General features: G+C 36.3%; 1 protein-coding gene across 6 annotated transcripts in view; it reads left to right on the top strand.

Moving 5' to 3' along the window:
* The window catches only part of TBC1D32 (TBC1 domain family member 32), a 79,586-nt gene that overhangs the window by 35,804 nt on the left and 24,707 nt on the right, over positions 1–19,075 (top strand). For 3 of the 6 annotated variants that reach the window (XR_007374985.1, XM_048935683.1, XM_048935680.1), the window contains exons 23-28: positions 1,897–1,985; positions 10,049–10,171; positions 11,986–12,094; positions 12,902–12,995; positions 13,193–13,252; positions 18,202–18,327. Coding sequence is in view for 5 of the 6 variants with exons in the window: in XM_048935683.1 (XP_048791640.1) it covers positions 1,897–1,985; positions 10,049–10,171; positions 11,986–12,094; positions 12,902–12,995; positions 13,193–13,252; positions 18,202–18,327 (601 nt within the window). In the remaining variant the exon portion in view is untranslated. The remainder of the gene's footprint in view (positions 1–1,896; positions 1,986–10,048; positions 10,172–11,985; positions 12,095–12,901; positions 12,996–13,192; positions 13,253–18,201; positions 18,328–19,075) is intronic. The other 3 variants (XM_048935684.1, XM_048935682.1, XM_048935685.1) reach the window with 3 other exon arrangements.

The raw sequence follows: 19,075 nt of genomic DNA, 5'->3' as shown, positions 1-19,075 counted from the left end.
GGCCTTCTGTAATGTTGTAACTGTGTCAGTGGACAAGGGAAGAACTACCGTTTTCATCTATCTGAACCTTGGTAAGATCTTTGACATGGTTCCCAGTATCATCCCACTGTCCAGATTGGAAAGATGTGGATTTGATAGGTGGACTATTCAACGGATAAGGAACTGGTTGCAAAATTGTATCCAGAGAGTGGTGGGATTGAGTGCGCCATCAGCAAGTTTGTGAATGGCACCAAGCTGTGTGATGTGATTGACGCACCTGTGGGACAGGATACCATCCGGAGGAAACTAGACAAGCTTGAGTAGTGAGCCAAGGAGAACCTTATGAGGTTCAATAAATCCGGGAGCACTGTGCACTGTGTTGCAGCAATTCCTGCTATCAGTACAGACTGGGGTCTGAAAGCATTGAGCACAGCCCTGCTGAAAAAAACTTAGGGGTACTGCTAGCAACTGGACATAAGCCAGGAATGTGCTCTCACAGTGCAGAAATCCAACCATATCCTGGACTGCATCAAAAGAAGCGTGGCCAGCAGGTGAAAGAAAGTAGGGTCTGAGCAACCTGATCCAGCTGTAGATGTCCCTTTTCATTGCAGTGGAGTTGGACTTAGATGACTTTTAAGGGTCCCTTCCAACTCAAATGATTCTGTGATTCTATGAAATGTATGAAAATCTTTAAAATGTAAACAAATAATCACTTGCACTATCAATTTTATGAACAGCTTTGAAGCCTAAGTCAAATTGTTTTGTTGTGACTTTTATTGTGAACCTGTTGTATAGAAATCATCTGTTGTTCATAGCTTTCTGCCTTCCCTCCGCAAAAAAAAAAACCACAAACAAACAAACAAAAAAACAAAAAAAAACACTAGTAGGGTAAATATAATTTCATTATTATTTAAAATAAGATTATATGATTGTTTTGTAATAAGACAGTTAACGGAAACAAGTTTTAGTTTTTTTTTCTAGTACTGGGAATTTGACTTGGTATATTTAATTTTCTCAGTTTTGAAATACAGAACTCTAGCTGCTTTTAGAAAGCACGCATCTTCTCTTTAATTTGATATTGAAATGATTCATTGGTCTAACCAGTTGAGTAGTAACTCCCTCTGCTGTCTCTGAGACCATATTTTTTAAACAGGATAAAATAAAAGTTGAGATTTAATTCACATTAAACAAAGCGCAAAAAGGGTTTTCAGTTTTTTCTTCTTACCATATTATATGCCTCTGAAAAGATAACATCAGTGAGTTTTTTAATGTATTTCTTGTTATTATAATGAAGTTACTTCTTCAGAAGCAGTTTGGATATGCAGTAAAACAGAGAGATTGAGAATTAAGTTGAATTTGTGGAAGAAGTAGGAAGCAGCCATAGATCATTGTCTATTACATTAGATGCCATAGGATAAAAGGCATAAATCTCAACTTCAAAGCCTAATGATGAATGATGTTGAACTCTGGTCACTGAAAAAGAAATGACAGTGTTTTGGAACATACAGTACTAAACAGTGTTAGCAGATGTGTTTTACTAAAAGACTTGATGCCTTTTCATTAAATTAGATGTATACGCATTTTAGACATTAAAATACCCAACAACAGTTTAATATTTGTCTTATGAATTAATACTAAATAAGAGGATATACCGATATGCTAGGATGTATTTATATGCTTAATGATTTTTTTTTTTAACTAATTATAAAGTTATTTTTTTTTCCTAACCTTGTGTATGGTTTCATCTTATCACTGATTTTTTTTTTCTTTTTTTTTTTTTTGAGGGAAAGCACTTCTTAGCGGAGATATAAGTTAAAATATGTTTAGTTTTATAGTAAACATTCCTCTGGAACTGTTATCTTTATGAAAGATGGAGGGTTTTTTTTCTTTTTTTTTTAATTTGTCTTTCCTTGGCAGAATATCATTGACAGAATTATAATTTTGAACTCGGAAGCAAAAATTCATTCCTTATTCAATTATGAACAATCGCATGTCTTTGGTCTACGGTAAGATGCTTATTTTTTTTATTCACTGGTTACAATAATGAAATCTTACATACCATGTTTGAACATGTTGATTCTGAGAAGATAGTATTGTTTTGCTTTATTATTCGTGAAGGTGAAATTCCACCCCTGTATCCGCTCTTTTTTTTTTTTTAATGTAAGAAGATTGAATGAAAAATGTTCTGCAAAATGAAAATATCAATGACTTTAATCTTACTACCTGTAAATGGTTATATTGTAATATGGTAAGCAATAATAGAAAATGAATGTTGTTATTTTGTGTAGCTGTTCAAAAAGAATATGTTACATCCATTATGTTTTAAAAAACAAAAAAAAACAAAAAAAGCCCATACTGAAGTATTAAAATAAGCAAAGTATTTTATACTACCAATTTCAGCAAAACTTACTTTGAGAAAATTGCTATTAGATGGTAAATATTTTAAGAACCTGAAAGAACACTTAATCTTAGAAAGTGTGAGCACTATAGTGAGAACGTATTTTAAATGGTATGTAATGTTTTAATATACAAATTACAGGTTCAGCATTTGTTGAGGTTTTTTTTTCTTTTTTCCAAAGATAAATATATGAATTGTTTAATTATTTTATTTTATTTTATTTTATTTTTTGCTAAGTAACATTAATTGAAATTAAGTAGCGTGCAGTTGAAATACATACTGTCTTTGCAGTATGGAAAGTGTTGATAACTTTGCTTGTGCAGAATAGGTGGATAGGTTATACTTGGTTGAGTACTGCATTATTAGGTTTCTGCAGCTACATCTGTTTTTTAATATCATGGTAACACTTTTTATTTCATACTACATATAAAGAAACATAAGATATAGTGTAACTTCCTGGTAAGGATGAGTATAGAGGGGATGAACAGTGGTAGAATTTGTGTGTTTGTCCTTTAAGTCGGGAGTTATAAATGCTGTTTTAGAGAAATCAGTAATTAGATAGAAACAATCAATTCTAAGATGTTACTTGAAAAATCATATAATCACAGAATGGCCAGGGTTGGAAGGTACCTCAAGGATCACGAATCTCCAACCCCCCTGCCACATGTAGGGCCACCAACCTCCATATTCAATACTAGACCAGGCTGCCCAGGGCCCCATCCAATCTGGCCTTGAACACCTCTAGGGATTGGGCATCCACAACCTCTCTGGGCAGCCTGTTCCAGCACCTCACCACTCTCTCCCTCTGTAAAGAGCTTCCCCCTGACATCCGACCTAAATCTTCCCTCCCTCAACTTAAATCCATTTTCCCTTGTCCTGCAGTTATCAACCCTTTCAAAGAGTTGATTCCCCTTCTGTTTTAGGCTCCCTTTAGGTATTGAAAGGCTGCAATGAGGTCACCATGCAGCCTTCTTTTATCCAGGCTGAACAAGCCCAGCCCCCTCAACCTGCCCTCACAGGGGAGGTGCTCCAGTCCCCTGATCATCCTAGTGGCCCTCCTCTGGACCCTCTCCAACATCTTCCTGTCTTTCTTGTTCTGGGGAAGCAAGAAAAAAAAAATACTATGCTATTAAGCATTTAGGATTATTGTGACTCCGTAAGAATCTTGACAAAGCTTGTATTGATTTAAATGAAAAAAGTGAAATGTTTTAAAGTTTAACATAGTAGTTTGCATTTAGATTGTGCCTTACCTTTCTGATGTCAAAGAACACACTTTTTTGTACCATGATATCGGGAAAGCTTTTGGTTATATGCACAAATTAATAATTGAATCTGAATGTGTAAGCAGTTGACTCCTATGCTATAAGAAATACATAGATCATGCAGAGAAGTTGTGTTTAATGCTTATGGCATTTTTAACATGGCTTCTATCATGTGAAGTAACAGAACTATCCATAATGACACATACAAAAAACATAACAAATTCATCTATTATCACTTAAAATAAGCCATATTGTTAAATAGATAAGCTGAGCCTTAGAGGACACTATGGTAATGAACACAGGCAAAGGAAAAAAACAGGTAAGAATTCAGGGAAGGTCAGATATTCCTCTTTTCAGTTCATATTGAAAGCCAAACTGCCAGATTCCAGTGTTGGGTTTTTTGTTTTTATTGTTCAAAAGCCCTTTTCCCTTTTTGGCCCTTTAATGTTTTTCCTGTAAAAGAAAGGAAGATACAAATCTAGGGATTCTAATATACGTCTATGTATAAAAAAATGTAATGTGTGTTTCTAATGATCTGATGGCTTTCCATGAGTGTGTGGCACTCATTGTATAATTTTTCCCCATATAATAGACAGTTAGCACATGCAGTCATTCTATTATGAAAATTCAGCTGCTTGCACAAAGAGAATTCAACATATCATGATGTAGTTATTAAAAGTTCCCTACTGGTATAATACACAAATTCTGCATTAATCTGGTATTTGCCATTTGTGATTGTGACCTCAGGCTGCTGGATTTCAAAAAGCTTTTGGCTGATGCTCTGAGGTGTAGCATTTGAATATTGGGTAGTCTGTGTGGAGCCAGCAGTTAGACTTGATGATCCTAGCGGGTCACTTCCAACTTAGGTTATTCTGTGATGCTATGGGTGAGTGACATGAATCCTACCATTTGGTGATGGAGCAGTGGAATCCAAGTGTACAGTACTTCCATTTAGAAAGCATTGCTTTCTTTTGCTAGTTGCATGTTTGCTTTCCACCTTCCTTTTTGTAACTCGTCTTCCACATTTCTTTCCTTTAAATGTACTGCTAGAGCCAATGAACAGTATTATGTAATTTCTCTAAAATCTTCTGATCGCTAACATTTGAATGATATGGCTGGGACGTTGACTCTTGTAACAGATTTTGGGATATTGGTAAGATGTCCATTGAGTTCTCCCCCTTGAGGAGAGGCAAGAATATGGTAATAGCAAGAAGGAATTGTGTCTTGGAAGTATTTCTTTCTTGCTTTAATTCTACCAGAGTCGTATTCTGTGTGAAGGCCTAAATAATCTTCCAGTTATTTTCTATCAACCTTTTCTCTGTTACACGAGAACTGATTCAATTAACTAGTGAGCCATTTTCTACTATTTTATCCAAAGGAAAAGGTAAAGGAAAGCAGCGTCTTACTGCTAAGTGTGCATACTGGATGTAAGGGAAAAGACTTCTGCAGCAGTGATAACTGGGAAGTTCACATGGCCTGCAAATCAGTGACTCCTGTTTAATAATCCAAATTTAAAAGAGGGCAGAGTCCGCATTACTAATGAAATGGAGCTGCAACAGGATTGTCTGCTTTCACATTATATAATTGTTATATAATTGTGTATTTGTTTAGTTTATATATTAATATATTTGTTAGGTTTGTGTCACAGTTCAGCCTGGTTTGGCCTACTTCTGTGACAAGGAGGCAAAGGGACCCATGGCCCTGGAAAGTGAGGGAGAAGGGAAAAGGTCGGGAGATGGGAGTGGACTGAGGATAATGGTGACAACAAGCTAAGGAACTTGATTTAGTAAATATAGCGGTGGAATGTGAGATAACACAATAGAATACAATATGATTAGAATTGAAACTAATCAATCAAATGAAATGAGAAAGTGAGAGTTTCTGAAACTGAAGTCCTCGTGGCAGTGCTGTAGGTAGAACAGCCACAGTGCAAGGAAGAAAGTCTTGTGACTCCCCGTCAGTTTTGTCTTTCCTTCCAAATGGAAAATGGAAATGGAAAAATGAAGTTTTCTAGGAGTTGTAGTTGATTCTTCTCTTTTCAAACCAAGAAACTGGAAATACTGACTATCCATGGAACTGTAGCATTAACTCTTTAACTCCCAGTACACTGTATGATATTATGTTGTGGCTTTGCTTTCAGTATGACAATTATAACCTTTGGTTGTTTAGAAAGATGATGTGTGGAGGCATGTTCTCTCATTATTATCAACTTTTGTTCAATCTGCAAAGGCAGTTTGAAAAGCTTTACATGGTTGGAGCTTCCACGTGCCTGTCAACGCTTTAAAACTAACTAGGTGCCTTTCAGTTTCTATTTTTTATAGACTTTTCTACTGATCTGGAACTCACGATAGTAACTGTAACTTGCTTTTTGGATTAGTATTCTCACTGGAGCTCAGGCAGTTACTCAAAGCATAATAAAGAATAAATCAAATGTATAATATAGGCTTTGATGTGAAGTGTTTTGAGGTTATCCCCCATGATGACAACACTGGAATTATTTCAGGAAAATTTTGATTCGGGCTTCTCTGGTGGTATCCATATTCATGTATCAAGAAGGGAATTATCCTATGAGGTCCCAATCTTCATTATTGCTCTCATGTTTTTAATATTGATTCCTGAGGGAGAAGCATAGACCATAACTTGTCCCATAACTGAGCTCTCTACAGAGCACTTTGTGTATTTACACTAAGCTGAGTCATCCATGCCTGTATTTATAGCAGACAGTTGCATGCCAAGAAAAAACCTGTTCCTGAAGACTAGCCTAGCCCTCCACTTTGGGGTCACATCACTAAAATGCCTTATGGACAGCATAGATGTACGCATTTGAGGTTTGGTCAACAGTTGTGCAGTGCCTGAACAAACAAATTACTGAGATAATGGTATAGTTTACTTTGGATGTGCCTTATTTCTTTTTTCCCTGTGGTGGATGTACTACTTCTGCTCATAGCATAACATTTTGTTTTTTACTGCTGGAACTATACACTGGGTCTGGCTGAGATGAAGGTAACTTGTTTTTATTTGTGGCTAAAACAACATTGATAACACACCAGTGTTTTGGCTCACACTGTGCAAGCACTGCTCAGGAGCAGGACTTTCTCTTTTTCTTACTTCCCAGCAAGTAGTCTGAGATATGTGTATAACCAAGATGTTATAATCACAATACAATTGTGTATAATCAATAGATATCAAGATGTTATAATTGCAATATAATCAAAAGAGTAAGGCAAAGCAAACAAGGATCACAAAAGAGAATAAGTAGAAGAGCTTACCCTTGGGTTGAGCTCACTAGAAGATACTAAAGAGGAGGATCTCCAGAAGAGATCCTTCCCCTCTGGTAGCCAGCTCTTAAATAGGTCCAGGAGGGGTGGAGCCAGGCTCCACCCCTTCCGGCAGCACAGGTGAATTGCCTTCACCTGTGCTCCTCTGGCTGACTCATGGCTCACCTCAGGTGATCAATCAGAGGTTCAGGCTGTGACTCAGCAGTTCCCATACAGATATGCAAGAGCTGGTGCTTATTGGCCAAAAGGATATGCCATATAATAGCATACCTGGCAATGAAAACTTAGGTGTGGTGGGATTTGGTCTTGCGGGTAGCTGTTGCTTAGAGGATGGCAGAGCACTGAACTGCTTGTGGGAAGCGTTGTGTCACTACCTTTCAACCACTTGTGTTTTTTCCCATCTTTTCTTTACTTACTAAGCTGCCTATCTTGACCCGTGTGTTTTCTCACTTCTACTTTTCTGCTTCTCTCCCCATCCCATCATCTCTGTACTCTTCAGTCAGCTCTATTATAAATGTTGATAAGATCCCCGCAGAGCCGTCTCTTCTGCAGGCTGAACAATCACAGCCTTCTTAGTCAGTATCCTTGTTAGATGGCCTAAACCTTTATAATGTCATTTGAATGTCCTAGCAGGGGCTGTTTATGTTTGGATCTTTCGTATTTTGCCACTTTCTCTTCTGCCGAATTCTGTTTACCTGTGATCTGCTTTGTTTTTCTGCTTTGCCTTGTGTATTGGAGATGCTCTAAGCATCTTTAGCTATCAGTCTTCTCCTTGTGGCTTTTAGCTGCTGGAAACCTCAAGCAGGTTCTTTACCACTTAAAATTATCCTACTTAATGGAAGAAAAGGTCCAGTTTCATGGTCGTGATTTTGGTACACTTCTGGTGGATTATTGTTCTATATAGTAATGAAAAAAAAACCATGCAGTTGAATGTCATTTCTTCTTAGGTGATCTAGAGAAATACTGAAAATGAATCAATGTCAGGAATAGTTAACATAAAATAAATAGAACTTGAAAAGGCTTGAACCGGTATGAAAAAAAGCAGCAGCAGCAAGAAAAAATATGTACTATTATAGAATCATAGAATCCCTAGAGCTGGAAGGGACCATGAAAAGGTCATCTAGACCAACTTTCCTGCAATGAATGGGGACATTCACAGCAGGATCAGAGTGCTCGGAGCCTAGTCCAACCTGGACTTGTAAGTCTCCAGAGATGGGGTGTCCACCACGTCTGAGCAATTCCAGTGCTTCACTATCCTCACTGTAAAAACCTTTTTCCTTACATCCAAGTTAAATCTACCCTTTTTAAGCTTGAAACCATTTGTCTTTGTCCTGTCATCACAGACCCTGCTAAAAAGTCTGTCCCATTCTTTTCTGTAGCTCCCGATTAGTTATGGAAGGGCCCCCTATCAGGTCATCTCAAAGCCTTTCTCCAGCTCTTCCAGTCTGTCCTCGTAAGAGAAATGCTTCATTTCTTGGATCATTTTTGTGGACCTCCTCTGGATGCATTCCAACTGGTATGTGTCTCTCTTGTGCTGAGGACTTGGCATCTATATACAGTACTCTAGCTGAGGCCTCACCAGCACACAACAGAGGGGCAGGATCACCTCCTTCAACCTGCTGGCCATGTTTCTTTTGATGCAGCCCAGGACACTGTTGGCTTTCTAGGCTGCAAGGGCACATTGCTGGCTCATATCCTGTTTCCCAACTACACGTCCATTTGAAAGGACTGTGCTCAATCCTTTCATCCCCTAGCTTGTATTGGTAGCAGATGTCTCGACTGAGATGCAAGACCTTGTATACTTTGATTTATTGAATCTGATGAGTTCTCCTGGGTCCTGTGCTCAAACCTGTCTGGGTCCCTCTGGATGGCATCTAGTCCCTTGGGTCTGTCGACCTCACCGCACAGCTTGTGTCATCCGCAAACTTGCTGAGAGTGCACTTGACCTCACTGTCAATGTTGTTGATGTAGCTATTAAAGAGCATTACTCCTAGCACTGACCTCTGCAGGCATCACTCTTCACTGATCTCCATCCAGGAAATTTATATTATATTGGCTATCCGTTGGTCACAACTGTGAATTTGTGGGTTTTAAATAATCCATAGAATGGCCTGTGAATTTTTGCCATTGTCAGTAGAAGTATTTTGCGAATTTCATGGAAGAAACGAGCATTGACTAATAGACTACAAATTTCAAACAAGACACAGTTCATATCAAATCTTACATAAAGGCAAACAATAATACTGATGATAATTTATTATGTGTTCTAAGATTGTAATAAAGATATATAAGAATAGCAGCAAGAATGCTTATTTGTATCATGTCGCATGAACAGGAAGCCTTCAGTGAAATTATTCTGTTTCTGTGTTAATGATGAGCAGATTAATATAAAGAAAAAGACAAGGAACTGAATTGACCTACATCAGATTCATATGAAGTGTGATGGATTAGTTTCACTGTTAACTTGCTCTGAAGTTAAATATATACACATATATTTGTATATATATACACACACACACACACATATATATATATATATACACATATATATATATAACTTGTATGTAATGTACTACTGTGATTATTAACCATTCTTTCGAGATTTTCAGAAATATGAAAAACAGCAGATTTGCTGTGTTAGTTGGATGTTAAATATTTTGGTTTTGAACTGCTGTTAAATGTGGTCATACAGTCATGAAGTGCTTATGAGCGTATTTTCTGAAGGAAAGATGTATTTCTATCTTGTCTCTCTCCAATCCTCATGCTGCCCAGAATAACCTGATTTTTTAAATTACCTTACCAGCCTATTGTTGAATAATTTCTTTATGTCACATAGAATGTTTTATTCAGTCTGTGTCCTTTCTGTGATATAAATTCAAAATCATACTGAGCTGACCAATGAAGAATCTGCTGGGAACTATTCCCTTTTTGCTCAAGGTTGTGACACTTGAGTGGTTTAAAAGGATATAGAAGAGCATTTCTAAGCCAGTTCTGTCTGAATGTTTTCCAGATCCTGAAACTTCCCTCCCTTTCTCCCATGTTGAGATCTCATAAACGTGTTCACCTTTGTCTTATCCTGCATTAATGGTATTCTGACCGATACACTATCATTTTGATGTGTCCTTCTGCAGGTTGTTAAATGTGCTATGCTGTGAGCTTAATACCCTTTTGCTCTTGGAGACTAAGTATAAAGTGTCACAAGTTTTACTCACTGCTCAGGAAGAAAATGTCACAGAAGCTTTGGAAGGACCAGGGTGAGAACTGACCAATGTAAATGCTACTTTTGTCAGACTTTTCTCCTCAGAATGTAAGAGTAATGTAGTGGCTTTAAATATACAGATGCTCTCAATGAAGTTGTCATCTAATCTGTTTTTTCTTATGTGCACGCTTGTCATCAGTCTCAAATTAACAAAAGATGCAGCAGACTTGTTCTGTTTCTTACTTCCAACTAAAAAATGTAATTGTGAAAGTATTTTGTTTGCATCAATCTTCTTTTTGTGTGTGTGTGAATGTAAACACACATTTTAAAGTAATTTTGTTATTCTTTTTATGTATATAATATTATTCATGTTCGTGTAGGTGGGTACAAAGTGTAGGTGGGGCATTAAGGTGGGCCTGGGTGAACCTAATGAGGTTCTACACAGCAAAGTGCAAGGTTTTGTGTTTGGGCTGGAGGTATCCCAGGCATCTATACACACTGGAGGGAGTGGTCCTTGAGAGCCGCCCTGCAGAGAAGGACCTGGGGGTCTTGATGGATGAAAAACTTAACACGAGCCAGCAGTGTGCCCTTGTAGCTGGGAAAGCAAATGGTATCCTGGGCTCCATCAGAAGAGGGGTGGCCAGCAGGGACAGGGAGGTGATTGTCCCCTCTACTCTGCTCTTGTGAGGCCCCATCTGGAGTACTGTGCGCAGATCTGGAGCCCCCAACACAAGAAGAGCTGTTGGAGAGGGTCCAGAGAAGAGCTGCAAAGATGATCAGGGGACTGGCGTACCTCTTCTATGGAGACAGGCTGAGGGAGCTGGGCTCATTGCAGCCTTTCAGTACCTAAAGGGAGCCTACAAACAGGAGGGGAATCAACTCTTTGAAAGGGTAGATAACATCAGGACAAGGGGAAATGGTTTTAAGTTGAGGAAGGGAAGATTTAGGGTTGGATGTCAGGGGGAAGTTTTTTACAGAGAGAGTGGTGAGGTGCTGGAACAGGCTGCCCAGAGAGGTTGTGGATGCCCCATCCCTGGAGGTGTTAGATGTTAAGGCCAGATTGGATGGGGCCTGGTCTAGTATTAAATGGGGAGGTTGGTGGCCCTGCATGTGGCAGGGGGGTTGGAGATTCATGATCCTCGAGGTCCCTTCCAATCCTGGCCACTCTGTGGTTCTGTGATGTACTAAAGGCACCAGTACTTTGATTTTTTTTTTTTTTTTTTTTTTTTTTTGTATTTAAAACTTAGTCATCTCTCCAACTGCAGCGGCTTTCTGTTGCTGTCATGTAAATAATAATGCTCAATGCATCTTTAAGAAATAAAAGCTTATTTGGTGGTCTGAAGCTGATAGTCGTTTAGTCCTTGACACTTTGTCCTTTCTGTTAACATTTGAACATTAAGAACTAAACTCTTACCGTTTGCCATATGGGACCATGCAGAACTTGGATCAAACAGTGTGAGATAAATCTCAACAGATAAATGACATTATTACCATTTGAAGAAGAAACCTATTGTTTCTTTGAAAAATAGCTCATACTATTTTGTAAGAATCTTGATGTGTAAAAACGGATTTTTATTCCTTTTAAAAATTTTAGCATCCTGGGCTGCACAGTGACTTCAGACAACAAGCTGTGTGTTCCTAAATTCTAAGTAACTACTTATTTGTTAAGGCAGAAATTTGCTGATTGGCCAAATAACAAACAGATCTTGACATTCTATTAACTCTTTCTGTCTTAGTTACTGAGCACATGGATGTAATAAAATTTGTGAAGTTTTGTGCTCTTTTTTTGTCTCCTAGTTGCCAAGATGTCACTGATAAATTGGTTCTAATTTTATTTCAGTTATTTCTTTGTGTTATTTTGTTTTCCAGAGATTTTATTGTTGATAGTCTATCAGTTGAGAGAAACCATGTTCTTGTCAGAATAAATCTTATTGGAGGACCACAGGAAAGAATTTTGCCTTCAAGAACTCTAGATAAGGTTAGAATAGTTTGAACAGTTTTTATTTCTCTAACTCTCATCAATTGAACGTTTTGTTGGTATCAGCATGTGGAAATTATTTATTATTAAGAAGTAGCAGTCCACCTTTAGCTTTATAAATGTCTACCATTGTCATGGAAAAAGAAATATGTTGTTGTTACTGTCTAGGTATTTAGTTTGCATGTGTTTGGGATTTGCCACATTCAGATGAAATTTTTGTGTTGCTTTATTTTAGTGGTTTTTTTTCACTATAAAATTGAATGCAATTTGTCTATTTCTTGCTTTTATATTCCTGTATTTTCTTCATTGCCTCTTTTTTTACAATCCTTTTATGTGATGTTTTTTCTATTCTTGGTTTTTCATCTGTAGAATCTAATACCTTGAGCTTTCATCGATGTTCTAACAGTACAGTGTTTGTTAAGCACTTTCTTTAAATGTTCTGCTTCTAACTGGCTGTCACTCTCATAAAGACAAAAAGCAAATTACTGTCAGCACAGGAAAGCCAGCTAGATCAGTGTATAAAATTGAAATGCAATGTTTTTTTGAGAATGGCTATTTCCTTTTTGGTTGAAAAAAGCATCATAGCATCAAAACTGTCAGTGATATGCACCAGAACAACTTCTAGCTCAAATGCTTTATGGATTTTGTGTCCTTTAACTTTTAGTTATGAAGTGTTTTATCTTGCGCTGTAGTATCAAGCATAATTTTGTGGCATAATCAGTAGTTCTGGGAACCTGACGTGTAGTAATTGAGAAAATGCTATTAATTCATCTCCTGTCTTAATTTACTTTTTTGTCCTCTTTCTAGGGCAGTGATCCATATCCATGGCCAATGTTTTCATCATTCCCTTTGCCAAAGTGCTATCTTGCAGAAGTTCCTAGGAAAGCTGATTTCAAACAAGGTACATACAAAGCATGCAAATACTGTAGATGTGGAACAGGCATATCTGTCAATTTATTTTTGTGGGTTTTTTTTTTTCCCTTAGATTATAATCTCATGAATATCTAAGGATTTTTTATTGTTGGCTGCATTTGTAGCTAAATAACTCAGTTTGGTTTTTTTTTTTTTCTATTTTTGTGCAACTGTCAATCTGCAAAGCTCTGTTTAGAAATCTAATTCCTATGCAAACCTCAAGATTAACCTTTTGGCTCAACTCAGGTGGGTGACTCATGAGATATATTTATATCATTTCTCTAGTAACTGAAGCAAGACATTGTGGTTAAGATACAATTTTTTTTGTACGCTGTTTCCTTGATTCAGATCCCTGTGTTTACAAAACTTGGTGGTGTGTGAAATAGACAGCGTTTAGGATAGTCGATTTCCACATTGAACATCAATTTAGAATGTGGGCAGACTGAAGAATCCTTTGAAGAACTATCTAGGCAAAGCAATTTAATTTATACAGAGAATCCATTTAAAAATTTTAATTTGCATAGACAATGCAGAAGAACATGCTGAATGAGTTACAGTAAATAAATCTTTCTTTATATTTGTTCATGTTCATTATATCCTTGAAATGTAATTATTAGAACTTATTTTTAAATTTCCTCAGCAGATGTTGATTTTCAGAAGAGGCAGAAATTCTACATTAACAGTAGTCTACAACATGTATTTATAAATATCTGGAAAAATAAAAGAGTTGACAAAATTTATAAAGAATAGACTCTAATTCATTTCTCTGACAAGAGAAAAGACCATACTGTTATGAAATAAAGAAAACTTCTTTATCTTTACTTCAGTAATGCAAGACAGAAGGTAACTGTCAGTTTAAGCTAGTGAGTTGTGGGTACTGCAGTCTTCGGAAAATAGATACATTGGAGGGATCCTAGAGCAGAGCTACAAATTGTTTGAGGTGTGATGTGTGAATATATACTGAAATAATAGAATTACAGAATATTCCAAGTTGGAAGGGACCCACAAGGATCATGTGTCCAACTCCTGGCTTCATATAAGTAGTAGAGTAGTGTAGTTATTCGTTATTCAGAATACAACTATTAAAAATAATGGATTTTTTACTTGTAACATTAACTGCTGTAGGTTATTAAAAGTTAAACATTTTAGAACTGTATTATACTGTAAAAGTCACGCTTCTGTTAGCACAGATCTGTTTATCTTCTCTTCTAGTTCTGCACTTGAGAGAGTTGGTGATAAGAGTGACTGGAGAGTAGTGTCTGTAATTTTCCTGCAGTGGCACAGTCACTGCTTAGTATTTTTCACCATTCATTGTCTTCTCTCTTCCTGAGCTACAGTCCAGAATTGCTACCAAAGATCTTCTGTAATTATATTCCTAAAGTCTTTTGTTATTCTATCCCAGCTATTGTTTTCTGAATTCTGCCACTGCTTTATACTCTGGCTTGAGTAGAAACATGCTGCAGTGTTTCTGTTTTTTTAATCAGTTTTCTTTTCAGCAGACTTTTTCTTTCTCTTTCCCTGCACTGTCCTCTGTCAAAAAACAGCTTTAATAGCTTGCCTGTTATCCTTTCCTGTTATCCTTTCTAAGGTAACACAAGCATCTTCATTGCCTGCACTTTTGTGGCTTGTCCTTCTTACAAGCTTCTTTTTTCATCTTTTTGAGATGCTTTGTCTCAGAAAAACAGTTTTGTCATGCCTACAATTAATTAAGAAAGGGATTGTGACATTTCTTAGGATTTCTAAAGCACTTATGAATTTTCTTTACCTGCTTTAGGCACATAAGCTAGCTGAAGAAGAATGTCAAGAATTAATAAGCAACTTCTTATAGGGAACATAATCAGTATGATCTTACGGAAAGTTATAGTGTGGTGGTTCAGATTTCATGTGCAGCAGTATACTGTCGGTTCAATAGCTTCGTGAACTGGTAAATAAGTTTATTTTTTGACAAAGCTGCACAAAGCTACTAGTGCAAGCACAAACAAATGGATGGTATGCGAAAATATAACCAACTGCGTGTAAGGAAAAACATGAGCTTCAGGATATGAATTAAATTGCATACGCTTCTCTCAATGATTTCTTGTTATTGTCAAACCTATTTAATAGCTCGCTGTCATCTGAAAAGGAAGGTCTTACCTATCATATGGAGACAAACTGCAAAGAAAAATATGGGTCAAATTAAGAAGCCAGGAGGAAGCAGCAGAGATGGTTATGTCGTGGTCTTGAAAGCCTACTTTCTTGAAATCATTGAGGCATTTTTGTGTAGTTTTATTTCCATTAGTGGAATCAAAATTTTATCTTGGTCTGTTCGATGACTTGATTGCTTAAGTCTCAACTTGTAGTTTCTGATCCAAACTAAATTACTGCAGTCCTTCAGGAAGTGAAAACTTGTGTAACTTGTAGAAGAGTGTTGTTCTGCAGTTCTGAGATTTTCTTTAACCTTAATCTGTTACAGAAACGGTGGAAAAGGAGAGAAAAATAACTAAAAATCCTATTGATGATACTCTAGGAGTCAGTCCTTCTTTGCATTAATTTTTCATATTCACATAAACTGTTTGAAGCATCAGTGAACGTTATTTGGAAAGATATTAACTGAGAATTTAGTTGAGGATAAAAAAAGAAATTTCATGTTAGTTAATTTGGAAGAGGTAGTAATGTTAATAATTAAATTGCTATAATCAGCTTTTTTGAAATAGTATATGTTGTTTTAATAAACTTAGTAAGAGGAAAACAATTTACTGATTATATATCATTAAGGGCTTTAGACCAGCTTACTCTATATGCATTTTAGTAAATCTTTTGAAAATACTTTAATCAGCTTAAAATAATAAGATCATTTGAAGTAGTATTTCTGTTGTAGAAACAATTAAGTTGTGTTTGAAAACTGAATACTGAAACGCTATGCACATATGAAAGTAATGAAAGGATTTGTAAAGAGCAGTAGATTGGCTCAAACGCTTTTTGAGTCTTTAATAAGAAGTCACCTTTTAAGACAGAAATCAATTCTACAGTGGTTGGTGGCGTTTAGTTCTGTTTTGTCCAAGACATAGAAACAGAGCAGAGGAGAATAGCCCAGACTGTGATCTTTTCAAAGTGATAATGCATGATCCCACAGAACAGGGATTGCTCATAGTTGGAGTGAGTTCATATGCATTTACCTTTTATTATTATAAAAACTTTTTTTTTATCTCAAGTTGACAAGAGAACCTATAGCACTCTGTTACTCTGGGAATCAAGTAGATTGAGGAGAGATGCGCTTATTGATTGCTTCCATTTTTTTATGGCCAGTATTTTATGCTAGAAATCTGTTTTCTCTTACATATAATTACCCTTATAAATTGAAATTTGCTCTGCCTTCAAAGGAAAGAAGAAATAAAAGAATGAGTAGATGAGTCAGTCCTTTCTATAATATTTACATTTGTAAACAAATCTTGGATTTGGAAAGAAACAAACTATTAGTCAAAGCATATGAATGCATTCTTTTAATCATTACTTTGTATGCACTGTTCAGTGTGCTGCTTCATCGTGTATCCACATAGTTTTCCGAATATTTGGCATTCAGTCTGAATTCAAAAATAGAAATTTTAGGTGCAGAAGATAATTGATTTAAAAAGATATATATTCAGACTTTTAAGTACAGACATCGTTTTGTCAAAAGCCAGCGTAGCATTTCTATGTCTGATACAAGGTGGTTCTCCTCTTGTCACTGTGATTGTTCTGTTCTCATACTTCTGTTTGGACTTGGCTAGTTGTGAAACTTACAGCCTAGACCAGGGGATGTTTGATTCCAGAAAAATGATAGAGTATATGTAATTTCCTCTAACTTGGTTGAAAATAGAGGAAAAAAAATAACTTCTAGCCAAGAGAAAAGATTGCATGCTTTCTATCCTTTTGTCACTGCACCAGTGGGCAATATTAATTTGGAATATGTGTTTCTGTATTGTAAAGAAAACCAGAATATGGCTTTAATAACAAGATAAGAGTAACAGTGAGGAGCAATCTTTGAAATTCTTTGTAATAAAGAGGGTTCTTAAAGATTTTTCTGCGAACTGTAGCACAGATTTGTTTTATAAAAAATGTAATAAAAAGTTATCTGCTATTTTTGTGTCTTGTATGTACCAAAAGACTGTACTTTAATACAGTGCTCAGGTAAAGCACTCTGAAGTTAGAAAATGCCCAAATTATTCTTACATCTTGACAGCACCAGTGAAGAGCCTGTGGCTGTGGAATGTGTTAGGTGTATAAGATTAGATTCTTCAGAGAACTGAGTGTGAAATTCTACATTTTTTCTAAATATTAATATCAAATTCACAAGGCAGCTATTGGGTCATATTTTAGTGACATCAAACATAAATGTTCAGAGAAGTCTTCTTCCCCAGTTTTGACTCCTTCTGCTGAAGTTGGGAAGCATTGGGGATTATTAGCACAGCTATTAGAAGAATTTTCATACCATTTGGGATCCAGTGCATTTTCACAAAATTTACTTCATAGATATGCCTCACAATCTGAAGGCATACATGTATATACCTTTATATCTATCCACAGAGTAAGTGTTTGAAAAAAAGCTGCTGACTGGAAAAAGAAGAAATTTTCTGTGGAACACTGTTGCCTTGCTATGTGGAATGCTTCATCTAGCTTTCAACAAAATAATGCTACCACCTCACTTTTATTTTTAATCCATTGATGTTTGGTGGATGTTCTTTGCATGTCTTTATTATTTTAGATTCTGTGATGAAATTTTGATTTCAGAGATGAAATTATGTGGAAATATCAATCTTATCTCTTTAAAATAAATTTCCAATTCTTTAAATTTTTGAACAAAGGTGTAATAAATTTAGTGCAGATACAGCATGTACCACAGCAGTAACAAAATCAGTTATTCTGTTGTGTGTAAAATAGAATGTAGTTAGCTTCAGAGACTAGCTGCTCCTCCTATTTGTCATACAGTAAGGGATTCTTATTCTTTTCTTTGTAACATGTGACTTCTATCAAAAAAAAAAAACAACAACAACAACAACAACAAAACGAAACAGAAAATAGCTGTATTCAACTTTTCTGATATTTGATATGGATCTACTTTGTCTCTGTGGTGCTCTGTATCTAATAACAATAATAACTAAGTTTAAAAAAAAAAAAAAAAGGAAAAAAAGAAAGCCAATTTAATCATTGCAGAATAACACTAGTTTTATTTCTTCTAGATAAAGTTCTTGACAAACTGATGTCAATCTTACAAAGTCCAGGTGGACAATCTGAGTGGGCTGAAATTTGCAGAAGGCAATTCTGCAAAATCATGAAAACCAGACCGGATACCATCAGTGGACCGAGTGAGTATGACTTACTGAGTTTAACAAAGCAAGCAAACAGAAGGCCTTTAGCATGCAGCTATTCTTTAAAGTTTCATTGAGTTATATTTTCTAAACAAGTACTCAATTTTGTCATAATTAAGAAAACTATTTCATTGTATACTATATTGTATACTATTTCTGTATCTAAAAGGAATTCTTTGTTGAGAAAACATACTTTTTATTTAAAAAAAAAAAAAAGGCAAACAGAGCATACATTTTAAATAGCTGATTTACAAGGAGGAATGAGAATTCACTTTGTGCTTTGTAGTAGTCTATACATCAAAACCTGTGTAAGTTGTTTTCTGCAACTTTGTTGGAGGTACCATAAGCTAGAATTATAAATTAAAGAGAATCATTAAGATTTCTTAACCAGAACAGTAGGGTTAACTGTTTCCAATATAGATGTAAGTAAAAGTGAGCAAGAAAGTATCCACAGAATTGTTAAGCCTGGCATGGACTTCTGCAAGGCATATGTCTTGCTCTCCCACCTTTCACCAACTTCATACTCCTTTTGTACAGTTTCTTACAATTTTATGTCCTTCTTGTATCATCTTGCCCACAAACTGCACACAGTGCTTGAGATGAGGCCACACCAGTCCAGAGCAGGATGGGACAATCCCTTCACTCGGCCACCAGCAGTGCTGGGCCTCATACACCCTGTGATATGGTTGGCCTTCCTGGCTGCCAAAGCACACTGCTGACTCATTTTCAACTTGCCATCAACCCA

Source organism: Lagopus muta, chromosome 2 (assembly GCF_023343835.1).
Source record: "Lagopus muta isolate bLagMut1 chromosome 2, bLagMut1 primary, whole genome shotgun sequence".
In the NCBI taxonomy this organism is placed as follows: domain Eukaryota; kingdom Metazoa; phylum Chordata; class Aves; order Galliformes; family Phasianidae; genus Lagopus; species Lagopus muta.
This window is presented reverse-complemented; position numbering and strand designations above follow the sequence as displayed.